Raw genomic sequence first — 21053 nt, 5'->3', positions numbered from 1 at the left:
TGGGGACTGGAATAAATACTTGGATTGGCTCATGAGATAATGGAGATCGAATGGGTGAACATGCACCAGGAAGAATTAATTTGGCGAGAAACTGGGACGATCAAGAAATCCGACGAAATTCAACGTGTCACGTCGTCCGTACAAGAGAAGAGTTTAAAAACGTACAGCAAATGTATAAACAAAAAAAATTACAATGAAAAACCTACAAGCGAGAAACCACGCAGCAACCCCACCCCCTCAATCGTCGTCCGCAAACAAATCGCCAGACTGCAGCGACTTGATTTTATCGGAAGCAACCTTCTTTCGCTGGACGGCAGGGAAGAGAGACGGAACCTGGTGCGTTGGACGCCGAGTCGCGGTGGCATTGGCACTGCCGGGCCCGACGGGCAAGGCGGCAGCCGCCGCAAACGCAGACGCCGCCAGCACCGCCGATTCGGACATTGGCGTGGAGGAGGGGGAGGATGGTTGTTGCGATGCAGGCATCGGTTGGGATAGCTCACCGAGATCACTGCTCGAAGCCTCGTTGGAGCTCAAGCCAGAGCTTGTGGTCAATGCCGGGGAGGTCGGCGGCGAGACGGCAACACCCGAAAATGTTCCAGCAGAAGTCGACGGTGCCACCACAGGTGCAGCAGCACGTGCACCCGAGCTCAAAGAAGCGCTACTCGGAGAGCTGCTAAGCGGGCTACTGCCCAAAAGACCGGGGCCGCCATATGGAAACGCTGGACTGGACGCACCGCCGATCGGGCGCGAGCGGAAGGTCGGCGTGTTGTTGGGTGCACCGCCGCCCTGCGGGAAGCCACCTGGAATGCTGGAAGAGGAAGACAGGCCCGATGAAGCGAGCCCGGATCCTGTGGCCGTGTCAGAGAGCGCGGGCGTGCTTGACTGTGCCGACGACGACCGCCAACCAAACAAGCCTGCCGCTGCCACGAATGGCGCCGAAATGAAGCTGGACGCAGTGGTTAGGACGGCCATTGTTGTAGCCGTCACCGACGAGGCCTGTCGCGCCATGCCAGATTTCGGCACCTGGCTCTTGACGTCGGCTTGCTGGCTTGCACGCACGCCATCGTTGGATTGGTCACCGCCGTACAGGTTGACACTATTAAGCGCGCTGGCTAGCTCCTGAACTTGGGCGGACTGCAGCTCGGGGCACAGGCTGAACAGGGTCAGGTCGAACATGGTGTAAAACAGGTGCTTGTTTTTCTGCGCGTCTTGGAGACTCTCAAACAGACGCTCGGCACCGCGGCGCCCATTGTCCTGGCCGAGCATGCTGACGAGGTGGTCTGGAAGCGAGGTGAGCAGCGCAGTCTTGGCTTGGAGACGAGTGTGCAGCTTGTCCTCGGGCGATCGCAGCGGGTAGGCCGACGCCCAGACTCCGTTGGGCCAGAAGGCATCCCGCAAGCGCTCAAAGTAGTACAGCTGCGAAGTGCGTGACGTAAACCAGTGAACGGTCTTTTCGACGTTGCGATTGATCGATCCGCCAAAGGTCAGCTGAATAAAGAGAATGACCTGCTTTCGCACCCAGCGGAACATGCCATGCAACTCGAACAGCTCTCCAATCAGATCAAACACGGGCTCGGCCAAGTCATCGCGCGTGCTGTTCTTTTGATCCGACTCTTCGTCTGCCGCGTTCAAGTTGACGTCGTCAAAGTCCGGCTCGACCAGCACTTTCTCCATTCTAGCCACAGCAGGGACATCGGCCGCCGCACTAGTAGCATCCATGGGGAAATCGGAATCCCCCGCTACTGCTGCTGCTGCTGCTGGTGAGAGAATAGGCATCGATTCGCTTCCGCTCACAATGTCCACCCAATCAGTGTCTCCAGTCAAGGCGCTCGAGTCCTCGCGATGCCAAAACTTGAGCCGAGACGACAAGCTGCTTCGAGCCTTGTCTCCAGCAGCTGCCGTGGTCGAAGGTGCGGAAGTGGCGGACGCACCCGCCTGAGAAGCTGTGGAAGCACTGGCAGCCTGAGCGTCCTCGCCCGGCGCTTCTCGAGGAAGATTCGCGCGCAAATTCTTGGGACTGGGACTCAAAAACTCGAAAATAACCTCGCTTCGACACAGCTCTGGGTCGGCGAGCACTGCGACAAGGTAGTCGTTGAGCAGCAGGCGAGATTTCTCGAGTGACTTGGATTGACCGCCAAACCAGCGCTTGCCTGGCAGGTCGAGTTTCCTGGCCGTGTCCGACCTCTCGCGCAAGAAGGAATGCAGCTCCTGGAATTCGTCGTAGCGGCGCGCCACCACCCAGCCCATGGGCTCGTCCACGTCAGTGCGGTGAACAACAACCACGAAAATGGGAACTTGGCGGTGCTCAAACTCGTTCAGTTCCGCGCTGTGCACGCGGGCTGCCCATTGACCCAAAGTGGTGCACCATTGGTCTGAGCAGAAAGACAATCAAAAATGGAGGCTTGGTGAGGCAACCGCACAAAAACAATCCCAAAAATATTCGAAAAAACAACCAAGCGAGAAAGAAAGAGAGTGTGTGTGAGCGCAACCAACCTGTCAGCTCAATGTGGTGCTCAATAGCGCGCTTCTCCAAGCGGTGCGCTTCAAGGATGGCCTCTAGCTCTGCCACTTCCTGTCAGATGCGCAATAATGCCGAAGCAACAAGCCAGTTAGAAGCAATGATCACAACCAGCACAACAACAAACAATACAAAAAAAAAAAGTTTGAAGTGGGACGACAGCCTCCTCACCTTTTCCACTTCGGGAGGGCAGTGAAAGTAATTGGCAGCCTTCATTTGCGTTTGTTTGAGTTGCTTTTCCTTGAGATCAATCTCCTCGTTCAAAAATTCGAGACGCTGCGAGAACGCACCGCGCTCCCGGTCGCGAACGCGATCGGCTTGCGGGAATGGTGGTCGCTTCTTGACGACAGAAGGCGCGCTGTGGCTAGACCGCGAGACGGCCGTGACCTGCTCCATGAACATCAGTGATGTAGGGGTGTTGGAAAAGGCCGAAAAGGCGTCCAAGGCCATGGCAATGGACTCTTCTGTTCTCGACTCGCGCTGTTCAGGAGCCGTCGAAGGCTGCTGCACCTGAGCTGGAACTGGTGGGTCGGAATGTTCTGGCTCTTGTTCTTGTTGTGGTTGTTGTTGTTGTTGTTGTTGTTGTTGTTGTTGTTGCTGTTGTTGTGGCAAGGACTCGGGCAATGGAGCGGAATCTGACTCCTCCGGATCAGAACCAGCGGGCTTGTCGTCGTTGGCTGCGACAGGAGCTGGTGGCTGTTGCGAATCGACTTGTGTCGGTGGTCCAGATGGAGCCGGAGCGTCCAATGTCGACGCGGGCGGTGGCGACGTTGATACAACTGGACTGCTAGCATTGGTGGCGGGTGGCGGCTGCTGGCCAGTCTGTTGCAGAAACTGCTGTTGCGCTGCAAGATGCCTGTCACGCAGCTGCCAGATAATGTTCTGATTGATATAGTCAGGGTCGCACAGCAAATCTGCCGTCGGAAGGAAGACCCAGATTGCAAGGATTTCTCGCAACATGTGGCGCATGGGCAGACAGTGGGACACTTCGGAGGGCAGGACGGCAAGCAAAAATGTCTCGCTGGCTTCGCGGAGATACTGGACTTCAGCCTCGCGACTTTGCAAGCAAGGGTGCAGCCGAAATGGTATGGTCGGAGGGATTCGCGAATCGGGCTCGCCGCGGCGGCGGGCAGCAGCAGCGTTGGACGCAGCCTCGGCGGTGAGGCGAATGTCGCGCAGATGGTCGTGGAGCTTTTGAACCATGTCTTGCGCCAACAGAGCAACAGTGTCGATTTTCGTGCAGCGGATGCCAACCGCGCCAATCAAGCCCCAGACGCTCTCGTACAAGCGGTCGATAAACTCGCCGTCTTTGGAAATGACATCGTGCCACGGGTGGACAAAGTCGCGAAAGAACAGCTTGAGAATGGACTCGATGACGTCGTCCACCTCCTTGGATACAATATTGCCGCGTCGCTTGAAGGGCACGCGCATTAATGCGAGCCGTTGAGCGAGCATTTGTTCGAGCGCTTGTTGGCGTTGAGATGGCGAGCCCCACAGGATGGAAGGCACGTCTCCTTCATCAAAGCTGTGCGCCTGCCCCTGCTGTTGTTGTCCATTGGATTGTCCACTCGCAGCATCAGCAGAGAGCGTCACAGTACTTGCAGGCGGCTTGCTGTGCAACACTTGAGGCAGATACATGTAGCTGCTGTAGAGTGGAGTGCCAGACCCGACAGCATCGGTTGTGAGACTGCCTGCTCCAGAAGGACCTCTTCCGGCTTCGTCATCTGCATGCCACAACTGGTTGACGCTATTCTGCCGCTGCCGGCTCTGTTGGCTGTGGCGACGCCGCTTGCGAGTGGGCTGCGTCGTCTCTGCGTCGCCATTGAGGTGCTGCTTATTCCTTCTGACTTGCTTCCCATCGCCGGACAACAATGGCGCATCATCGGCGGCTTCATCGGTGGTATCCGCTGAAAAAATGTCGGGGGTTGTTGCAGCAGAACTGGAGAACAGCACGTCCGTCGAAGGCGACAGACTCCCCAGGTTTCGCGTAGCCGGGAGTTTCTCTGTCGTTGCCTCTGCAATTGCAGCCTGCAGGTTGATGGAATGTCTGTGTGTCGCGCGAGCCGCAGCGACCGTGGCAGATTTGCGCATGGACGACAACCCGGTGTTGTCCAACGAGGGTGCGGCCGGTCCACTTGCGCCACCAGACACGACCGCTCCTTGACTCGAAGCACTGCTGGTATTGCTGTTGACTATCGCAGTCGTATGACGGTCGGAGGTCAGCAAGGACTGCTCGCGTCGTGGCACGCCACTGGCCGAGCGGGAAAACCACGGCGCCACGAACTGTGCCATGCGAACGGCCCATAGGACTGGCAAGTAGACGACGAGTGCTACGGCGTATCTGACTTGCTCGTGCCGGCTCGATGGTGTCGTCGGGCGGGGTGGCTTTGCATTCGCATTCGCATTCGTATTGGCAGGAGCAGTGCTTGGGGTGCTTGGGGCTGCTCCGGCTGGCGGCCTTGGCACGACTACGGCGCTCTGGGGCTGAGTAGTGGCTGCCATGATGCGACGCGCGAGGCGTGCTGCGAGTGCTGCGACGGTGCTCTGGCGGGAGCGATCGTGCTCGTCCACTGGCGCAAAGAGCACGTCTGCGAGGCGCGCGCACTCTGGGGCGAGGAGCACCAGCGCGACGAGGACGAGCAGCGAGCTGGCGGCTGTCGACAGCACGGCACCCACGAGCGCGAGCATTCGTTGGTCCGGTGTGTGTGTTGAGGCGGGGGGGAAGTGGAGATTGGATTGGATTGGATTGGAGCGGAAGATCAGAGCGGAGATGGAAAACTGAGACTGAGAGTGAGAGTGAGACTGAGACTGAGACTGAGACTGAGACTGAGACTGAGAGAGACTTGGGGGGGACAATGAAATTGAGTGGGGATTTATTGCGAGATTGAGAGAAGGGAGAGAAAAGAGCGATAGAGGCTTAGAAAGCTCAGATCTGAGAAGTGAAGAGCAGCTATTTGCGAGCTAGAGAACAATCTATTGAAGGGTTTGAAGAACGCGACACATTGCAACAGTAGCTGAGAACAGAATGAGAGAAACACTCGAGTCTCGTAACTGAGTGACTCAGACGCTGAGACCAGCATCCATGCAAATCTCTTTTCTATTGGGGTTGGTTGGTTACTCATTCTCAATTCTCATTTTTCTGTCATTCACACACTTCAGTCTTCCATCTGGCTGTGCTGTGCTTTTCGCATGGATACGCTGCTTGTCGGGGTCGCGCGGTCGTCGCATCCAGTCGCAGTCAAGCGGCAGCTCGTCGAGCGGCTCCTCTTGTCATTCGGATCATCATCATCATCATCATCATCATCATCATCATCATCAGCATCATCCTATGCTGCGAGTATGCCAGAGTGGTCCCAGGCGGATCTCCTCGCCATCTGCGCAGTCGCTGAGCAATGGATTCTCGCAACGCCAGTCATCCCATCTGGACCACCACCACTGCGACAATCACCGCGACAATCACCATCAGCTCACAGCAATCCAAGCACAACGCCAGCTGCAGCTGTGTCGGAAGCGCAGCAGTCCCAGCCATCCTCATCCTCGTCATCATCCTCGACTACGACGTCGGGCATGCCGCTCGCGCTGTCCCGCGAACTCGGCCTCACGCTGCTGATTGCACTGGCAGTCAACCACTCGCAGCTGTTTGCATCGTTCTACGCTCCCAGCAGACTCTCGGCGCGATGGTCCTTCAGTTCGTCTGCCACAGCCAATCCTGCGCTGCGAATCCTGCTGCTACTGCTCGTCCATGTCCGTTTCCCGGGAACCCTGCCAATGACGCATCCCGCGTTGATAGACCAGCTTCCTAGCGGATTGTTTGGCGCGAGTGCCTCTTCTGGAGGACGTCCGGCGCTGCCTCCCGGGTTTCTGACCCGATTTGCCACGGTCGTGTCGCGAGACGTCTCGGCAGCGCATATGGTCGGACTGAACAACCTGGGCAACACTTGCTACATGAACAGCGTTCTGCGAGCTCTGTTCATGACGCGGGCCTTCCGCGAGCGATTGTTGGAGCAGCCACGGCAATCCGCACGGCAGCCAACAACAACTTCGACGAACGACGGCACATCCTCCAAGCCTTCTTCATTCGCGCCCCCGCCAGTCTCGTTTGTGCGGCGTCTGCAAGAAGTATCCGCATCAATGGCACTGTCCATCAAGCCGTCGGTCAGTCCCTTCGATATGACCCGCGATTGCATCCCGCCCTGGTTTGAGCCGGGATCGCAACAAGACTCGTCCGAGTTTCTGCGCTACCTGCTTGACCAGCTCGGGAATGAGGCTGCCTTGCCAACGCGTGAAGAGCTGGCGTCTACACAGTCGAGCCAGTGGCTCGAGTCGGTCCCGGCCCCGCTCCAGCCAGCCTTGGCCCAGTTCCCAATGACAGTGTTTGGCGGTCTGCTCGAAAACCAGTTTGTTTGCGGCACGTGTGGCTTTGTGGCGCACGTCCCCGAGCCCTTCAACGACCTTGCCCTTGCGTTTCCCTCGGCCATCCGCGACGCGCCGGGAGCGGTCACCGTCTCGTTGAATCAGCTCTTGTACGAATTTCTTCGCAGCGAAACGCTGTCTGGTGAGAATGCGTACTCTTGCCAAGCGTGTCAGACGCGCTCGGACAGCCAGCGGATGAGCCGCATGCTTGTGGCCCCAGAGCATCTGGTGATTACTCTTAAGCGCTTTCTATTTGAAGTGCAACCGAGCACGGCACCAGGATCGGCTGCACCGACCGTGCGGCGAAAAAAGATTGTGACCAGTGTCGACTTTCCAACGGCGCTGGTGCTTCCTCCAGAAATGTTTGCGCGTCAAGACGCAACTGCGACAGAGTACCAGCTGTATGCGGTCGTCTCACACTTGGGCGCGTCGAGCGACCATGGTCACTACATTTGCCATGCCATGGTGCACCACGATCAAGAAGATGCCTTGCCAATCAACGAGCGCGCGGCCGCTTTGAGCAGCGGCTCCGCTCAAGATGCTAGCTCTACATTTGCTTGGTTCCAGTTCGATGACAGCACCGTGGCTGCTTCGTCCTGGCACGAGATCATTTCGCAGACAAAACAACGACCTACCGACACGCCGTACCAGCTGTTTTATCGCAAGCGCACTGTGGATGCCAATGCGACTGCCGTGCCCTCCTCCTCGTCGCCGACTGCTTGGCCTGCGGAGTTGGTTCGCTCGGTCATGGCCGACAATCTTCTCACGTTGCAAGAGCTTGAGCAGGAAACACAGGCGCGAGCAACTGCGCCACGTCGAGTCGTTTCCAGTGCTCGCAACACCCTTGGCCATCGGTGGGGTGGCAATTCTGACGACGATGACGGCAGCGGGGGAAACCAGCCTCCTGCGAGTGACATGTTTGCGTCGCGCTTTATTTTTTGACGCCCCGAGTCTCTACAGAAAGAAAATGGTTTTCAAGTGCGGTTTTTCAACATTACAATATTATGTATACGACACAGCTTGTGACAGTTTACATCGCAGTTGCCAAGCAGACAAACCAATAACACAAAAACTGGCAACTACAGGACAAGCAAAACACGCGCATGTGGAACAATGAAACAGTGCGTCAAGAAAAAAAAAAGACAATCAACAACACTGAAAAAAAAAAATATAAAAATGCGAAATCAAACATTAACATTGAGACAACTATGGCAGCAACAGCGTGCGCTCGTCTGCCTGACCGTTGATGGAACCAGAAATATGTCTGCGAGTGACCATGGGCGATTCATCGATATGGACAACACGGGCATCGTGGGACTCGCCCATTTGATAGCCATTGGAGTTTCCGGCGCCGAGGCCTCCGCGAGAGGGAGAGCGCGAATCCTGGCTGGCAAAATAGACAACAGAGCTATTCAAGTCGACCGAACTTTGATGTGCGAGGCCGGGGCGACCCGAGCCTGGCGGCCTGTAAAAGTCGGGCTGGGTAACAACGCTGGTACGGGGCACGGGTCCGGCGGGTGCAGTACCAGCATTCGTGGCGCTGTGCCCCATGCCCGGAACAATGGAAGTGCGTTGCACCGAGCCACGCGGGGATGCCGTGCCATTCGCGGCCCTGATGATGGCGGCATCGAAGCTGGCAGACGAGTCGCCCATCTGCTGCAGGACGCGAGCAACGCGAATCTTCTTGTGCACATCGACATAGACGTCGGTTTCGTCGATAATCTCTTCCTGGATCAGCTCCTCGATGACATCCTCGAGAGTAATGACACCAAGGACGACCTTGTGCGGCTGAGCCTCGCCCGCTTCGTCTGCCTGCGGCGTGTCGACAACGACGGCCATGTGACCTGTTGGTTGGTGGGACGACATGTTGGACGCGTGAGATTGCCATTCACAATCCCAACCAACACATCAAAAATGGCACATGTGATGCTCGTACTCTTTCCTGTCTGGAACTCGTTGAGCAAATCATACAACGGCAAGTCGGCGCGAACTTTGGGCAAACGGCGAGTCATGACATGTTGGATTGGGACGTTGTCATCGGGGTCAACAAGAATGCTGCGAAGGGGTCAAATGCCAAACAAAAAAAAGCAGAGTCAGCTTTGGCCAATAATGAAAGTGTCATTCTGCGATTCAGAGTTGCTCTGTTACAGATTTTTGGCGAGAATCAGACCAATAATGTTTGTGCGATCATTCTCGTAGACGGGAATACGACTGTGCCCACACCCTTGGATCTGGAGTGGCAACGAATGCGGAAGACACCCTTTCAGAAATGAGAGACCCGAAAGTCCACAACCAAGGCACAACTATGGCAAAGCAAGAGCGAAAAAGAAGTCGTACCCGCTTCAGAGTCGGACGATCAAGAAGACCGCGCACGTTCAGCATAACCACGGAAACCAGGGGAGTCATCGAGTCACGGACTGACTTGTTGCGCAGTTCAATGGCGCCCTTAATGATGCTGACCTCGTCGACACTGAGCGGGTCTTGGTTTTCTTCGGCAATCTGGCCGTGTTGGTAGACCAACTCCTTGAGCTCTGTGAGAGCAAAGACAGAGTCCAGATGAGATGTATGTTGGGTGCTGCGCATGGGTTTGTCGCCCCTTTCTCAAAGAAAAACGGTTTCTAGGTCAACTATCCGCGCTTACGTGCGCGACGGAAGAAGGTCTTGTTTTCGTGACCAAGCAAGCAATCGAGAAGTTTTGCAATCGGATAGCTGAGTGGGAAGGTCAGGACCATCAAGATCTTGACGAGCCTGTTCTCAAACACCAATGGGGATCGTGAGAAGACGTGTGGCGCGTTGGACAGACAAATGACGACATGCGAAATGCATACCAGGCCATATTTGCACCGATGCTCAGACCATAACGTGTGCAGAGTGCTTGTGGAATGACTCTGAGTGTCAAGAAAAGTGGTGGGTGTGAGGCAAAGAGCCATTTCCATCATCCAAAGAGACAGAGACCGAGAGAGAACTGCACATACTCGCCGAAGAACAGCACCAACGACACTGAGACGACGACGGCAATGATGGGCGAACTGATGCGGTCCAAAAAGATTGGCAGAGCTTCCTGCAGACCCGGTAAAAGAAAAAAAAAGAGAGAGAGAGAGAGAGAGAGAGAGAGAGAGAGAGAGAGAGAGAGAGAGAGAGAGAGAGAGAGAGAGAGAGAGAGAGAGAGAGAGAGAGAGAGAGAGAGAGAGAGAGAGAGAGAGAGAGAGAGAGAGAGAGAGAGAGAGAGAGAGAGAGAGAGAGAGAGAGAGAGAGAGAGAGAGAGAGAGAGAGAGAGAGAGAGAGACAAGCAGAGGGGAGCACTTCATGCATAGAGTGCTTTGATTGGTTTTTGGCTTGCTCTCGCACCATGCATGCAGCGTTGGAAAGCAGGAGCGTGACGAGAAGCAAATGGTGGCGCTCAATCAGAGGCAGAATCGTAGTGGCGTGCTTTTGCTCCTGCGGGGTTCCGCTGTTCTTGAGTACACCCAGCGTCATTGCATCGAGGGACAGCAGACCCATCGTGAGGCCAGACATGGTACCTGTGGTGCAACGGAAAGCAACTATGAGTCAAACACTCATCGTTCTCCCACACTGAAAAGCGCAAACCCTCATCCCAAATTCCCTCAATGCAAAATCCAAGACAGCACCAGCTACGCCACGTTTGCTGCGCAATGGGATTTGAGTGTGATTTCAGCTGTGGGCCCAGCCCGTCAGCGGTCGGAGTTTGGTCTGCAGCTTTGGGGCGGGAAGGGGGCAACGGAGCGGCGAGTTGTTTCTTTACCTGCCATCAGGACGAGCGAGATGATGATGGCGACGTATTCCCAGAACTCTGGCGTGTTGAACTCGATCTGCTCGTCGGAGAGCGTGTCGAACACGGTTCCATTGCAAATCACCTCATCCAGCGAGTGGACGTAGCACGTCATGTTGGTCCCCGGAACGACCTTCCCGACATCCACATCCTCGCCGGCAATCATCCTCACGCGCATTGGCCGAGGCGGGGCGCGGTGGGCAGGAGGGTGACCAGGATGAGCAGCAGCAGCAGCAGCAGGAGCAGGAGCAGGAGCACGAGCGCGGTGCTCATCAACGTCAGCGTCAGCAGAGACCGCGACCACCAGCATCATCATCATCATCATCATCAGTAGCGTCATCAGTAGCATTGTCGCGCGGGGCAACGGCAGTGGCAGCCTCAGTCGGACTGCGCGGCGGTTGCTCAGCATTTGAGAGTATGGGAAAAAGAAGAGAGAAAAGGTTGACTGGATCTGCATTGGGAAGGGAGTCAAGTTGAAATGTCAAGGCAGCAGGTTGATTGTGCATGGTGTCAACGTAAGGTTAAACGGTTCAGGTGGCTCAGGGTGAGAGTGAGGGTTAAGGGAACACGGTGAATTTCGCTGCTCATCTTGCGAGGGATGGTCGCAGTCACTCGATTTCCATTGCGCTGGTTGGTTTTGTGTGTACTTGTTGTGCATTGTGAGTCAAGTCAATGTCATCTGTTGAAGAAGCGTCAAAGCGAAGGAAGGAAGGACAAGTTGACATCGGTTTTTCCTCATTGCACTTTGGCTGCTGTGGCTGCGTTGGCTGCTGCATTGCATTACTGCTTGAATACTCACATCCATCCATTATTTCAGTAATCATGGGTTTTGCGAGGCCTTCTCGAGAGTGGGTCGAGACTACTGCTGGACCGTCGAATGCAACCAGCTGACTTTGTGCAGACTCAGCAGACCAAAGCCGTGTTCCCAGTCTGCACTGCACTCGACTGTACCACCTCATCCGATATCACGACAGCTCGATCTCTCGCTTTTCTCATTACACTGCAATTCTACATCTTCAGCGTGAAACAAGCAGAGCTTCCATTGATGTTGATGTTCCGTTGACTAGTCTGAGTCGCTCAATCCTTTTACCATCATCACTGTTTAGCATTGCAACGCACAGACCAGTTGAAGGACGGATGCTTCGCGCAGGTGTTGTTGCTGCTGCAGGTGGATGCAGACGACTTGCATTGGCGCCATCCGCGGCTCTGCACACTGCTGGACGGCGCATGGGCGGCTGCAGCAACGCAGAAGTGGACGAAGGGCAGCAAAGAGCGGCACTTGCGATGATGATGATGGCGCGGTCACTCGTCCAGCGACCGACGAGCAGACGACTCGCCACAGGAGGAGTCATCAGTGAGACGCGTGTGGCTTCATCGCTGTCACTGTCATCGTCAGCACTGTCGCTCGCAGGGGCGGCGGCGGCGCGTGCTGCTGGCGGACTCGCTTGGAACTCGACGAGCCGCGCTGCCATTCACACCGTCCAGGCTCAGCCGGCTGGGTCAGCAGCAGCCGCGCCAAGACTACTGCCGCCGAGATCAGAGCAGGCTGCGAGCATTGGGCACCAGCGCGAGGATGGCGTGGGCGCGACGGCAGACGCTCGTGCGACGCCAATCCACCAGCAAGCGTTGCTCAAGGGTGGCGCGCACTTGAACCCAAGACCATCGTCAGGAGCTCATCAGACGCTACTACACGCACAATCCAACATGACGGATGCGATGGAGCGGATATCCGACCGAATCGCTTCAAGTCAACAACAAGAACAACTAGCAAAGCCGCCACCAACAGAAGTTGGCATCCGAAGCGTTGCAGGCCGCAAACCAGTCAATGAAGACCGCTACAGCATAGCACAAATATTCCCGAATGTCAAGTTTGTGGCCGTGTACGATGGCCATGGCGGCGCCCATGCTGCAGAATTTGCGCAACAACATTTAATCTCGTCGATCGTGCCCGACCCCGTCACTGGCGCCGTCGAAGCAGCACAGCTCGTCGACGCCTTTGAACATGTCGATGCCATGTTTTTCAAGCGCTTTGGCCCAAAAGCAGCTCCGCCCCTGTCCGACACGAGTGATGGCGGCCCTCAGACACAGTCTGCAGCAACCATGCTGGAGAGCGGGACGACCGCTGTGGTGGCCATCATCCACAACGACACGCACGTACTATTGGCACATGTGGGCGACAGTAGAGCGCTCCTGAGCCACCGGGGCACCGCCATTCCGCTGACCTACGACCACAAGCCCACCCGAGCGGACGAGTCTGCTCGGATAGAACTTGCCGGCGGTCGGATTGAGGGCTACGCTGTTCAGCGAGTCATGGGCAGGCTTGCAATGACGCGAGCGATTGGAGATCCGCATCTCAAGCAATACGGGATTGTGCCCACTCCGGATGTGCACGCCCGCGTCCTCACGGACCATGACAACTTTCTCGTCCTGGCCTCAGACGGGCTCTTTGACGTCGTGAGCAATGACGAGGTTGTAGATGCCGTGCAAGAGCATCAGTCGGTGGACGAGGCAGCCGAGACGCTCGTCAATCTCGCGCTGTCCTACGGCTCTCGCGATGATATCACGGTTGCCGTCGTCCGCCTTCGCGGCTGGGAGGCGTTCTGTGTTCCGTCCAGCACCACGAAGGGATTTATTCAAGTGAATACGCGCAATATGACGCGACCATCGTCCTGAATGGTCGTTCTGCTCATTTGAGGGGATTTTTTTAGAAGCAAAATGATGTGCTTCTTTTGTGTGAATACAAGACAGACAAGCTTTTTTTTTGGAAAGTAATTCAACGTGGCAATCCTTTGCCGGCTTTGTGTTGGACGACGACTGTTGCACAAATCGGAGAAACAAAAAGAGATGGTTTGAGAAGATTGGTATTTGGAACAAAAACCCTGCACAGAATGAGACGCGAGCGTCACTGAACTTGATGATGGCGCTGACAATGGCAAGACCCAGTTGGTCTGACGGTCGAGCGAGGGTTGTCGTTGAGCCACTGCACAAAAGCCAAAGCGTCGAACGAAAAAAAAAATTACGCCTTCACGGCCAGGCCGAACAGATAGACGGAGAGGGTGAGCATGATGTGATAGACGTCGACGTCGGAAATGTTGAGTGCATCGCGGAGTGGCTTCTTGAGGGGATCGACGGCGGCAAGCGTGAGCACACTGGCGAGCAGGTAGATGGCAGCCGAGCTCGAGCCAATCTTGAGGAGCGAGACGACAATAATGCTCGCCATGACTGCGACTTGGAAGGATTTGCGAGCGCGCTCGTTGCTCTCACTTGTTATGAAGACGGCGACTCCGGCAACGAGGCCAGCTCCAAGCACCATCAGCTCGGTCTCCTTGCCATACGGACGGAGCACATCCAGCGTGATGAGCGATCCCAGCAGCAGGCCTGCAACGCCAATAGTGCCACCAGCTCTGAATCACGTCCCAAAAAAAACCACATCATGCAACAAAACGCAATCCCATACGCAATACCAGTTAAGTGAGTGAGTTGAGTGAGTGAGTGAGCAATGTACGCAATGCGGTTTCAGTGGCGCAGCGCGCAGTTGAAGCTTGACTCATCCACTCGAAACGAGACCGCTGCAGGCATAACACAAACATATAGGAAACACGTTGGCAAGCACTGCGTCTTACCGGGTGGCGACCTTGTGCAGGTCGCTGAAACTGGTCTCGCCGCTGTAGACAATGGCGCCGAGGAAGGCCGCGACGCCAATCGAGCCAATGCCGACCGTCCACATGACGCGCTCGCGGCCGTCGGCGTGCGTGTGCTTGTTGACGCTGTGGACGGCGTGCACACACGCTGCGACCAGCACAAGCTCAAACAGAACGCTCTTATTGAACCTCATAATTCGCCAAATTTGAGAAATGAGAAAAAATTTGGAGTTTTGGGAATATTGCAAAAAGTAGTCATCAAACCAGTTGGAGTTCCAATCAACCTCAACCGCGACGAGGTACTTTGTCGAGCGGAAGTGCAAGTAAAGGGGTCAAATGCGTGAATGACCGACTCGAAGCGAATCGCGGCGAACAAGCGGACCAAGCAGGTTGGATCAAAGCTCGTGTATCTGCATTTGTAATAGTGAAGTCCATTGTTTTTCCTTATCATTACTCTTGTCATCAACCCCAATACTCGGATCTTCGTAGAACGATCTCTGATCAGAACAGTTTGAGCAAGTGGTCGAGCAGAATGCCCCTTCTTGCTTTGCTTTGCCTTGTCATGGTGTCTGCTCTCTTGCTCTCCCATTCAATAACGTTACTTTGTCATCCCATTCAACATTCAACGGCGTTACTACATTGTAGTTCCATTTCTGTTCAAACCGCATCCACTCCTTGTTTCCCTGGCTCTTTGGCGCTCCATTGCGGTTGTCGGCTCCTCCTCCGCCACCCAACCCCACACTGTCCCCAACCCCCAACCCCCCTGTTATTTTTTTGCCCATCATTTCCCTGTCAACCTCTCCCCGCGCGCGCAACAAACCACCACCCCAACCCATGAGCTCTGGGCATCTGCGGGACAAGCGGCAAGTGTCTGTGGGCCTCCGCAAGCCCCACGTCCAGTCGTCCGACATCCCGTCGCCACTGTACACCTTCCAGTACGCGAGCAGTCGGGACGGGATTGACTCAAACCTGCTCATCCTGCTGCACGGCATGGGCGACAAGTGCGCGCCGTTCTTCAAGTTTGCAGAGCGCATGCAGCTACCTCAGACGGCCATCCTCGCGCTCCAAGCACCCGTGCCGATCATGGACTTTGGCTTTTGCTGGTTTGAGAGCTTTGACGAAGACGGCGAATGTGAGTCAAAGGAACAAAAGAAAAAAAGGCTCAGAGCATCTCAGAATTTCAGAAGAACATCTCATTGACGTTGATGCAAATTGTATACCTCACTGTGCATTTGCTGATTTTTGCGTGTCGCAGTGCTCGCACCGTCTCTAAGTCGCTACCAGAGCTTGAAGGCCGTGCGCGAAGGACTTGAATCGTTGATCAACGACGTGCTTGTGCAGCCTTCGTTTGGTTGGCAACGCGACCGCATCTTTCTTCTCGGATTTGCGCAAGGCGGCACCGTCGCACTCGATCTTGCTCTGCATGGCTCTGGACGTCTCGCCGGTGTCATTAGCATATCAGGCACCCTGACCGAGGAAGAGCTGGACGTGCATGTTGGTGATCCGGTCCGTGCAGACATTGCGCGCCAAACGCCGATTCTCTTAACGCACGGCACCAAAGACGAGATGATTCCCATCGCGGAAGCCCACAATCGCGTACGTGTGCATCCTGCCGTTGGACCCCAGCTGTGATTCGATGACCAATGCACTTGCTCTCACGCTGGTTGGTTTTTTGATTGCTAAAAATTGTGGGGATTGGCAGTTCGATCGCTTGGTCCGCTTGGTGCCCGAACACCCGTCCTTGCGCTTGCTTCAGTTCCCCAAAGGCTGCAAGATGATTGATTCACCGGTAATGTGAATGTGTGGTTCCATGTCCTGTCGGAATTTTCCAAAAAACCCTGACTTGCGTAATTCTGCCCGCTGAATGCAGGAAGAAATGCGTGCCGTGATGACGTTCTTTTCGGAACGACTGTACTTGCGCAACCTGGCGATGGAAAACACTCCGGGCATCATTCCGCTTTTCTAACCGACAGCGAATGGCCGCCATGTACTCTACTGTAGTCGGTAGCGTGCGCTCAATTCGTTCTATTTTATTGAACAATTTCACAACAAAGAGCATGATTTCCTCTCCTCCCCTTTTTCCGGAGAATTCCCACCGAGTGAATAATCAAATCAAGTTGTGCAAACACTCGCCAGCTACGATTTTCATACTGTTGTTGATGGGATCAGTCAGCCACATGCACTCAAAATCGTCGTCCACGTTCCTTGTTCCTTGGTCGCGCTCTCGCCCCGACCCTTACATGTCTGTCAACGCTTTCGACTCTTTTTTTTTTCACTGGTGAATTGCGAATCACTTGACATTTTCAGTGCTCGCAGCTGCCTTCTTTGGCATGCGTTTGTTTCGCTTTGGCAAAGTTGACTCCCCGAATTCAGCTTCCGAAGGAGGGCGAATTTATTTATTATTTATTTATTATTTCCTTTCCTCAATCTTGTCGCAGTCATTTTTTTTTCTTCTATTTTTTCTATTTGTTCGTTCCTCCACTTTCTTCAACAAAGACTTGCTTCAGAGCGGTGGTTGACAACAATCAGCAAACAATTTCCACATCATGCGAGCATTCCGATCAGTGCTGCTCCTTTCATTGCTGCTGAGCGTGGCTGGTGAGCCCAGCTGTTGTTGTTTGTGTTTGACGGGTTTGGCATGATGACGATCGCCTGACCCCGCGCTTCCGACGGTCGCATCGACTCACTTGGTGTTGACTGTATTGCGTGTGGTGGTTTTTATGCTTGGTTGTGTGCTGTGTGTAGCGTCTGCGCAGGCCGTGGCAATCAAGGCAGGCCTCCACGACGCCATCAACCCCTTCCAACCGGGCTCGTTGGCAACCGCCCATCTCCACGTCGACAGCAACAAGACCAACTCAAACCCGACCCTGCCTGTCGAAGGCCTCGATCTGTACTTTCCGTCCTCGGCGGGCTCCTACGACGTGGTTGTCTTTCTTGGTGGCTTGGTGAGCCGATTGGATGTCGTTTTGGCTGGGGAACAAATGCGAATCTCACACCTTTGACCAACAAACACATTGACTCACGCATGCTTGTCATATCATTGTGTTGGTTGGGGGTTCGCAGGCTGGCGATGTTCCGGTTTCCATGTACTCGGACATGCTGCGCCGCGTTGCCGCTCACGGTGTGATTGTGGTTGGCGTTTCGACATACCAACTGCCGCTCGCTGACATGCTTGCCACCAAGATGCTCTTGGTGATTGGCTGGGTGCATCAGAATATGAATCAGCTCATGATCAACTCGACCACGTATGCTGGCGTCCAGGCCGATTTTTCGAGGGGCATTGTCCTTTCCGGTCACAGCGCCGGCGGCAAGATTGTGACGCGCTTCCTCGAGGTCCAATGCTCGCTCGTTCGCGCATTGGTGCTCGTCAATCCGGTTGACGGAGAGGATCCGTGGGGCATCCTGCCTGGCTTTGTGATTCACCCGCCGTACCCGGTCAACTTTACCTTGCCCCTGCTCGTTCTTGGTGAAGGCCTCGGCCCTGTGGTGGCTCAGCCAGGTTTCCCGGCGTGCGCACCCGCGGGTCGCAACTTTCCTCGCTTCTACAATGGTGCGCGTCCTTGCAAGTGGATGATCAATGCGACCGACTTTGGTCACGCCGACTTGCTCGATGCCGTTTACGTCGAGTTTGTTCAAGCCACCAAGCTCTGTGCCAGCAACATGAACGCCTCCCTCGCTCAGTTCTCGACCTACCGGCAGTTCATTGCCGGCACGATTGTCTCGATGACACGAGGCGCAATCGACAGCCAGTGCGACGCCTACAACTACATTCAGTCTCAGTCCCAGTTCCCCGCGGGTATCAATACGCTTGTTGACTCTGATCTCACGTGCTCCTCGTATGCTCGCAACTTTGGTGTCGCATGTCCTGCGGGAGTCTGCAACGAACTTTAACGATTGCGGGTTTTTGTTCGCATGTTTGTGTGTTTGTGGTTGGTTTTGAGTTGTTCGCTTTTCGTTTCGTAGTTGTCATATATTCGCTTTGTTTTGGTGCATTGAGTCGCGTATCGTGTTTATGCCTGTCGTCTGTGCCTTGGCTGTACATAAAGTCATTCAGCTTGGTTTTTGTTGTTGGATTTTTCTTGTTCAAAGCAAAGCAATTTTATTCCTGACAATCACATGAATAAGCGAGCATCGAGGTATGGAGACCACGACAATGGCCACCGCCCATGCTCAACGAATGTCGAGGCAGATGGAAGCGGACACCACTGTCGAAACGGGAAGAACGTGAACGAGTTCAATTGAACTCGGTCCAAGTTCCCTCCAATCGCCTCCCCCTACCATCGACGAATCAAACTCTTACAACATGATGAAACAAGAAAGTAATTTGAAAATGTAAACGCTGGAACTAGTGCTGCGACCATTGAATCGACTTGATGTCAATTCCTTCTTGACGCATCTCCCAGAGCGGAGACATGTCGCGAAGGCGGTTGACATGCTCGATGCACTGCTGAATAGTAAAGTCGACTTCAGCCTGGGTGGTAAACCGACCCAGACCAAAGCGAATGGACGAGTGCGCCAAGTCTTCGTCGGCGCCAATCGCGCGCAAAACGTACGACGGCTCGAGCGATGCCGATGTGCACGCCGAGCCAGACGACAGAGCAATGTTCTTGAGAGCCATCAGCAGAGATTCGCCCTCCACATATGCAAACGACAAGTTGACGCAGCCCGGGTAGGAGGCAGCAGCATCGCCGTTGCGGACAACGTCGGGCAAGTGTGCGTTCACTCCGTCAATCAAACGCTTCGAGAGGAAGGATACCCACTTGTGATCGTACTGTGGGAGGGGGGGGGAAGTGGGGGAGGAAAAGTCACAAAGTGGAGGCAAAACCGTGGCGAGTTAGCAGGAAAAAACAATACCAAACTCTCAAAAAAAAAAAAACAGCTTCGGCCGTGTACCTGCATCACTTCTTTGGCAATAGAGCAGGCAGCGCCAAGGCCGACAACCAATGGGGCGGGAACAGTGCCGCTGCGCATGTTTCGCTCCTGGCCGCCGCCGCTTTGAATGGCTTCGAGCCGAACTCGGGGCTTTCTCCGAATGTACAGCGCACCGATGCCCTTGGGTCCGTAGATTTTGTGTCCGCTGATCGAGAGGGCGTCAATCTTCATGGCATTCACATCCAATTGGATTTTGCCGGCGGCCTGGGCAGCGTCCGTGTGGAAGAGCACGCCGCGGCTGCGGCACAGATTGCCAATTTCGGCGAGCGGTTGAATCACGCCAATTTCGTTGTTGACCGCCATGATGGACACGAGGACGGTGTCTGGCCGGATGGCAGCCTCGAGCTCCTTGAGGTCAATCAAGCCGTTCTTTTGCACTCGGAGGTACGTCACGTCAAACCCTTCGTCCTGCAGCACGCGGCACGAGTCCAGCACGCACTTGTGCTCGGTCTGGCTCGTGATGACGTGTTTCTTTTTGGACTTTTGAAACCGCGCAATACCCTTGATGGCAATGTTATTGGACTCGGTTGCGCCCGAGGTGAAGATGATTTCCTTCGAGTCCGCGCCAATCAAGCTTGCGACGCTCTACAAGCGCAGTGGCATCAAATGAATCGCGAGAGCAAAATGACAAGATGAGCAATGGCATTGAGTCCCACACACCATCCAAAGCAATGCAACAACAGCAACGGTGGAAAAAACAGCCAAGAAAGCAGTGGTGGCGACCTCACCGATCGAGCGGCCTCGACGGCAGACTCCGTCTCCCAGCCGTAGACGTGCGTGCGTGAGTGCGGATTGCCATAGTACGATGTGAGGTATGGGAGCATTGCGTCGAGGACGCGCGGGTCCATTGGCGTCGTCGCCTGCATGTCCATGTAGAGGGCCCGCTTTGGGGCACTGTCACGGGCACTCGCGCTGGCCGCCGCTGGTGCGGACGAGGATGGCTCGGCTGTGTCTTCCGCAGAAGGAGAAGCAGCGGCAGCGGTTGTAGCAACAGCAGCAGCAGCAGCAGCAGCGTAAGCGGCGCTCGGCGTGACTGCGCGGGACACGGCGCGTGTGCTCTGGCCAAGCAAGCCAGTGGAAGCCCGGCCAAGGACGACTCCTATGCAAGCACGTCAAACACATTCGGCACAAGCATAGTGAGCAAAAGGGGTTTGGTGAGCAAAAAAAGGTCGAAAAAGCACCATCCATATGCTATCACTGCTATCTCGATTGAAGCTGTATGCAAATGCATTCAGATAGATTAAAAAAAAAAAAAGGCATCGAGGAGCGGTGATACAAGTCAACCCGAGGACAAGTCACAGCAATCACACCATTGTGTTTTGAGCGAAAATGAGGGGGTATCTGTGTGAATGTGAGTGCGGTGCATTGTTTGGATGGCGTGTGAGCGACGACGCCCCGAAGTCGATTCAGCGCATTGCGTTGGGGGTTTTGCTGGTTTATTGTGCTCAATGGTTAATATGTGCTGTGGTAGTGAATTGAGAAATTGAGACACACCTGAAGCAACGCCACTGAAGCGAGTCGCAAGTCGCAATGTGTGCATGGCGCAAGAAATCGAAAAAAAAAAAAAAAAAAAAAAAAAAAAAAAAAAAGACTGAAACGCGACTGAAACAACAAACAGTCAAAATCTAAGCGAGAGCGGGTCGTGATTGAGCCATAAATACTCGTGTGGTAATGATGAGCATCAATCCCAAAGGTACTTCTCGGTCTCAGAGGTCAAACCCGACTCAGCAGACGCATTTGGTCGTTTCGCTTGCTTTGG

At 54.9% G+C, this 21053-nt stretch overlaps 8 protein-coding genes across 8 annotated transcripts; 4 read left to right on the top strand and 4 right to left on the bottom strand.

The window, feature by feature from the left end:
• Positions 1 to 160: 160 nt before the first annotated feature.
• CAOG_06015 (sorting nexin-25) lies at positions 161 to 5210 on the bottom strand. The gene is made up of 3 exons (XM_004345555.2): positions 2690 to 5210; positions 2494 to 2572; positions 161 to 2372 (listed from the first exon to the last, which is right to left on the bottom strand). The coding sequence occupies exons 1-3, from the start codon at positions 5204 to 5206 to the stop codon at positions 238 to 240; spliced, it is 4731 nt and encodes a 1576-aa protein (XP_004345605.2). The 5' UTR covers positions 5207 to 5210; the 3' UTR covers positions 161 to 237.
• A 497-nt stretch (positions 5211 to 5707) lies between these two features.
• On the top strand, positions 5708 to 7996 carry CAOG_06014 (hypothetical protein; the record flags this gene model as incomplete). The annotated part of the gene is made up of 1 exon (XM_004345554.2): positions 5708 to 7996. One exon carries the CDS (start codon positions 5708 to 5710, stop codon positions 7871 to 7873), a length of 2166 nt encoding a protein of 721 aa, XP_004345604.1. The 3' UTR covers positions 7874 to 7996.
• Positions 7997 to 8005: 9 nt separating this feature from the next.
• On the bottom strand, positions 8006 to 11078 carry CAOG_06013 (CBS domain-containing protein). Its single transcript, XM_004345553.2, has 9 exons — positions 10695 to 11078; positions 10280 to 10452; positions 9907 to 9992; positions 9760 to 9819; positions 9573 to 9679; positions 9269 to 9462; positions 9080 to 9162; positions 8868 to 8986; positions 8006 to 8775 (listed from the first exon to the last, which is right to left on the bottom strand). The coding sequence occupies exons 1-9, from the start codon at positions 11068 to 11070 to the stop codon at positions 8138 to 8140; spliced, it is 1836 nt and encodes a 611-aa protein (XP_004345603.2). The 5' UTR covers positions 11071 to 11078; the 3' UTR covers positions 8006 to 8137.
• A 734-nt stretch (positions 11079 to 11812) lies between these two features.
• On the top strand, positions 11813 to 13475 carry CAOG_06012 (protein phosphatase 2C Ptc1). The gene has a single exon (XM_004345552.2). The coding sequence runs from the start codon at positions 11859 to 11861 to the stop codon at positions 13392 to 13394; it is 1536 nt and encodes a 511-aa protein (XP_004345602.2). The 5' UTR covers positions 11813 to 11858; the 3' UTR covers positions 13395 to 13475.
• A 91-nt stretch (positions 13476 to 13566) lies between these two features.
• Positions 13567 to 14621, bottom strand: CAOG_06011 (hypothetical protein). Its single transcript, XM_004345551.2, has 2 exons — positions 14345 to 14621; positions 13567 to 14125 (listed from the first exon to the last, which is right to left on the bottom strand). Exons 1-2 carry the CDS (start codon positions 14554 to 14556, stop codon positions 13738 to 13740), a joined length of 600 nt encoding a protein of 199 aa, XP_004345601.1. The 5' UTR covers positions 14557 to 14621; the 3' UTR covers positions 13567 to 13737.
• A 423-nt stretch (positions 14622 to 15044) lies between these two features.
• On the top strand, positions 15045 to 16538 carry CAOG_06010 (hypothetical protein). The gene is made up of 4 exons (XM_004345550.2): positions 15045 to 15494; positions 15618 to 15958; positions 16065 to 16151; positions 16233 to 16538. Exons 1-4 carry the CDS (start codon positions 15197 to 15199, stop codon positions 16326 to 16328), a joined length of 822 nt encoding a protein of 273 aa, XP_004345600.1. The 5' UTR covers positions 15045 to 15196; the 3' UTR covers positions 16329 to 16538.
• A 280-nt stretch (positions 16539 to 16818) lies between these two features.
• Positions 16819 to 18421, top strand: CAOG_06009 (hypothetical protein). The gene is made up of 3 exons (XM_004345549.2): positions 16819 to 16960; positions 17108 to 17307; positions 17426 to 18421. The coding sequence occupies exons 1-3, from the start codon at positions 16909 to 16911 to the stop codon at positions 18251 to 18253; spliced, it is 1080 nt and encodes a 359-aa protein (XP_004345599.1). The 5' UTR covers positions 16819 to 16908; the 3' UTR covers positions 18254 to 18421.
• A 125-nt stretch (positions 18422 to 18546) lies between these two features.
• On the bottom strand, positions 18547 to 20858 carry CAOG_06008 (cysteine desulfurylase). The gene is made up of 4 exons (XM_004345548.2): positions 20789 to 20858; positions 20023 to 20393; positions 19256 to 19879; positions 18547 to 19133 (listed from the first exon to the last, which is right to left on the bottom strand). The coding sequence occupies exons 1-4, from the start codon at positions 20832 to 20834 to the stop codon at positions 18708 to 18710; spliced, it is 1467 nt and encodes a 488-aa protein (XP_004345598.2). The 5' UTR covers positions 20835 to 20858; the 3' UTR covers positions 18547 to 18707.
• Positions 20859 to 21053: the final 195 nt, after the last annotated feature.

This window comes from Capsaspora owczarzaki (assembly GCF_000151315.2).
Source record: "Capsaspora owczarzaki ATCC 30864 unplaced genomic scaffold supercont2.10, whole genome shotgun sequence".
NCBI classification, from domain to species: Eukaryota; class Filasterea; order Ministeriida; family Capsasporidae; genus Capsaspora; species Capsaspora owczarzaki.
Note: the sequence above shows the minus strand (reverse complement) of the source record. Positions and strands in the feature narration are given on the sequence as shown.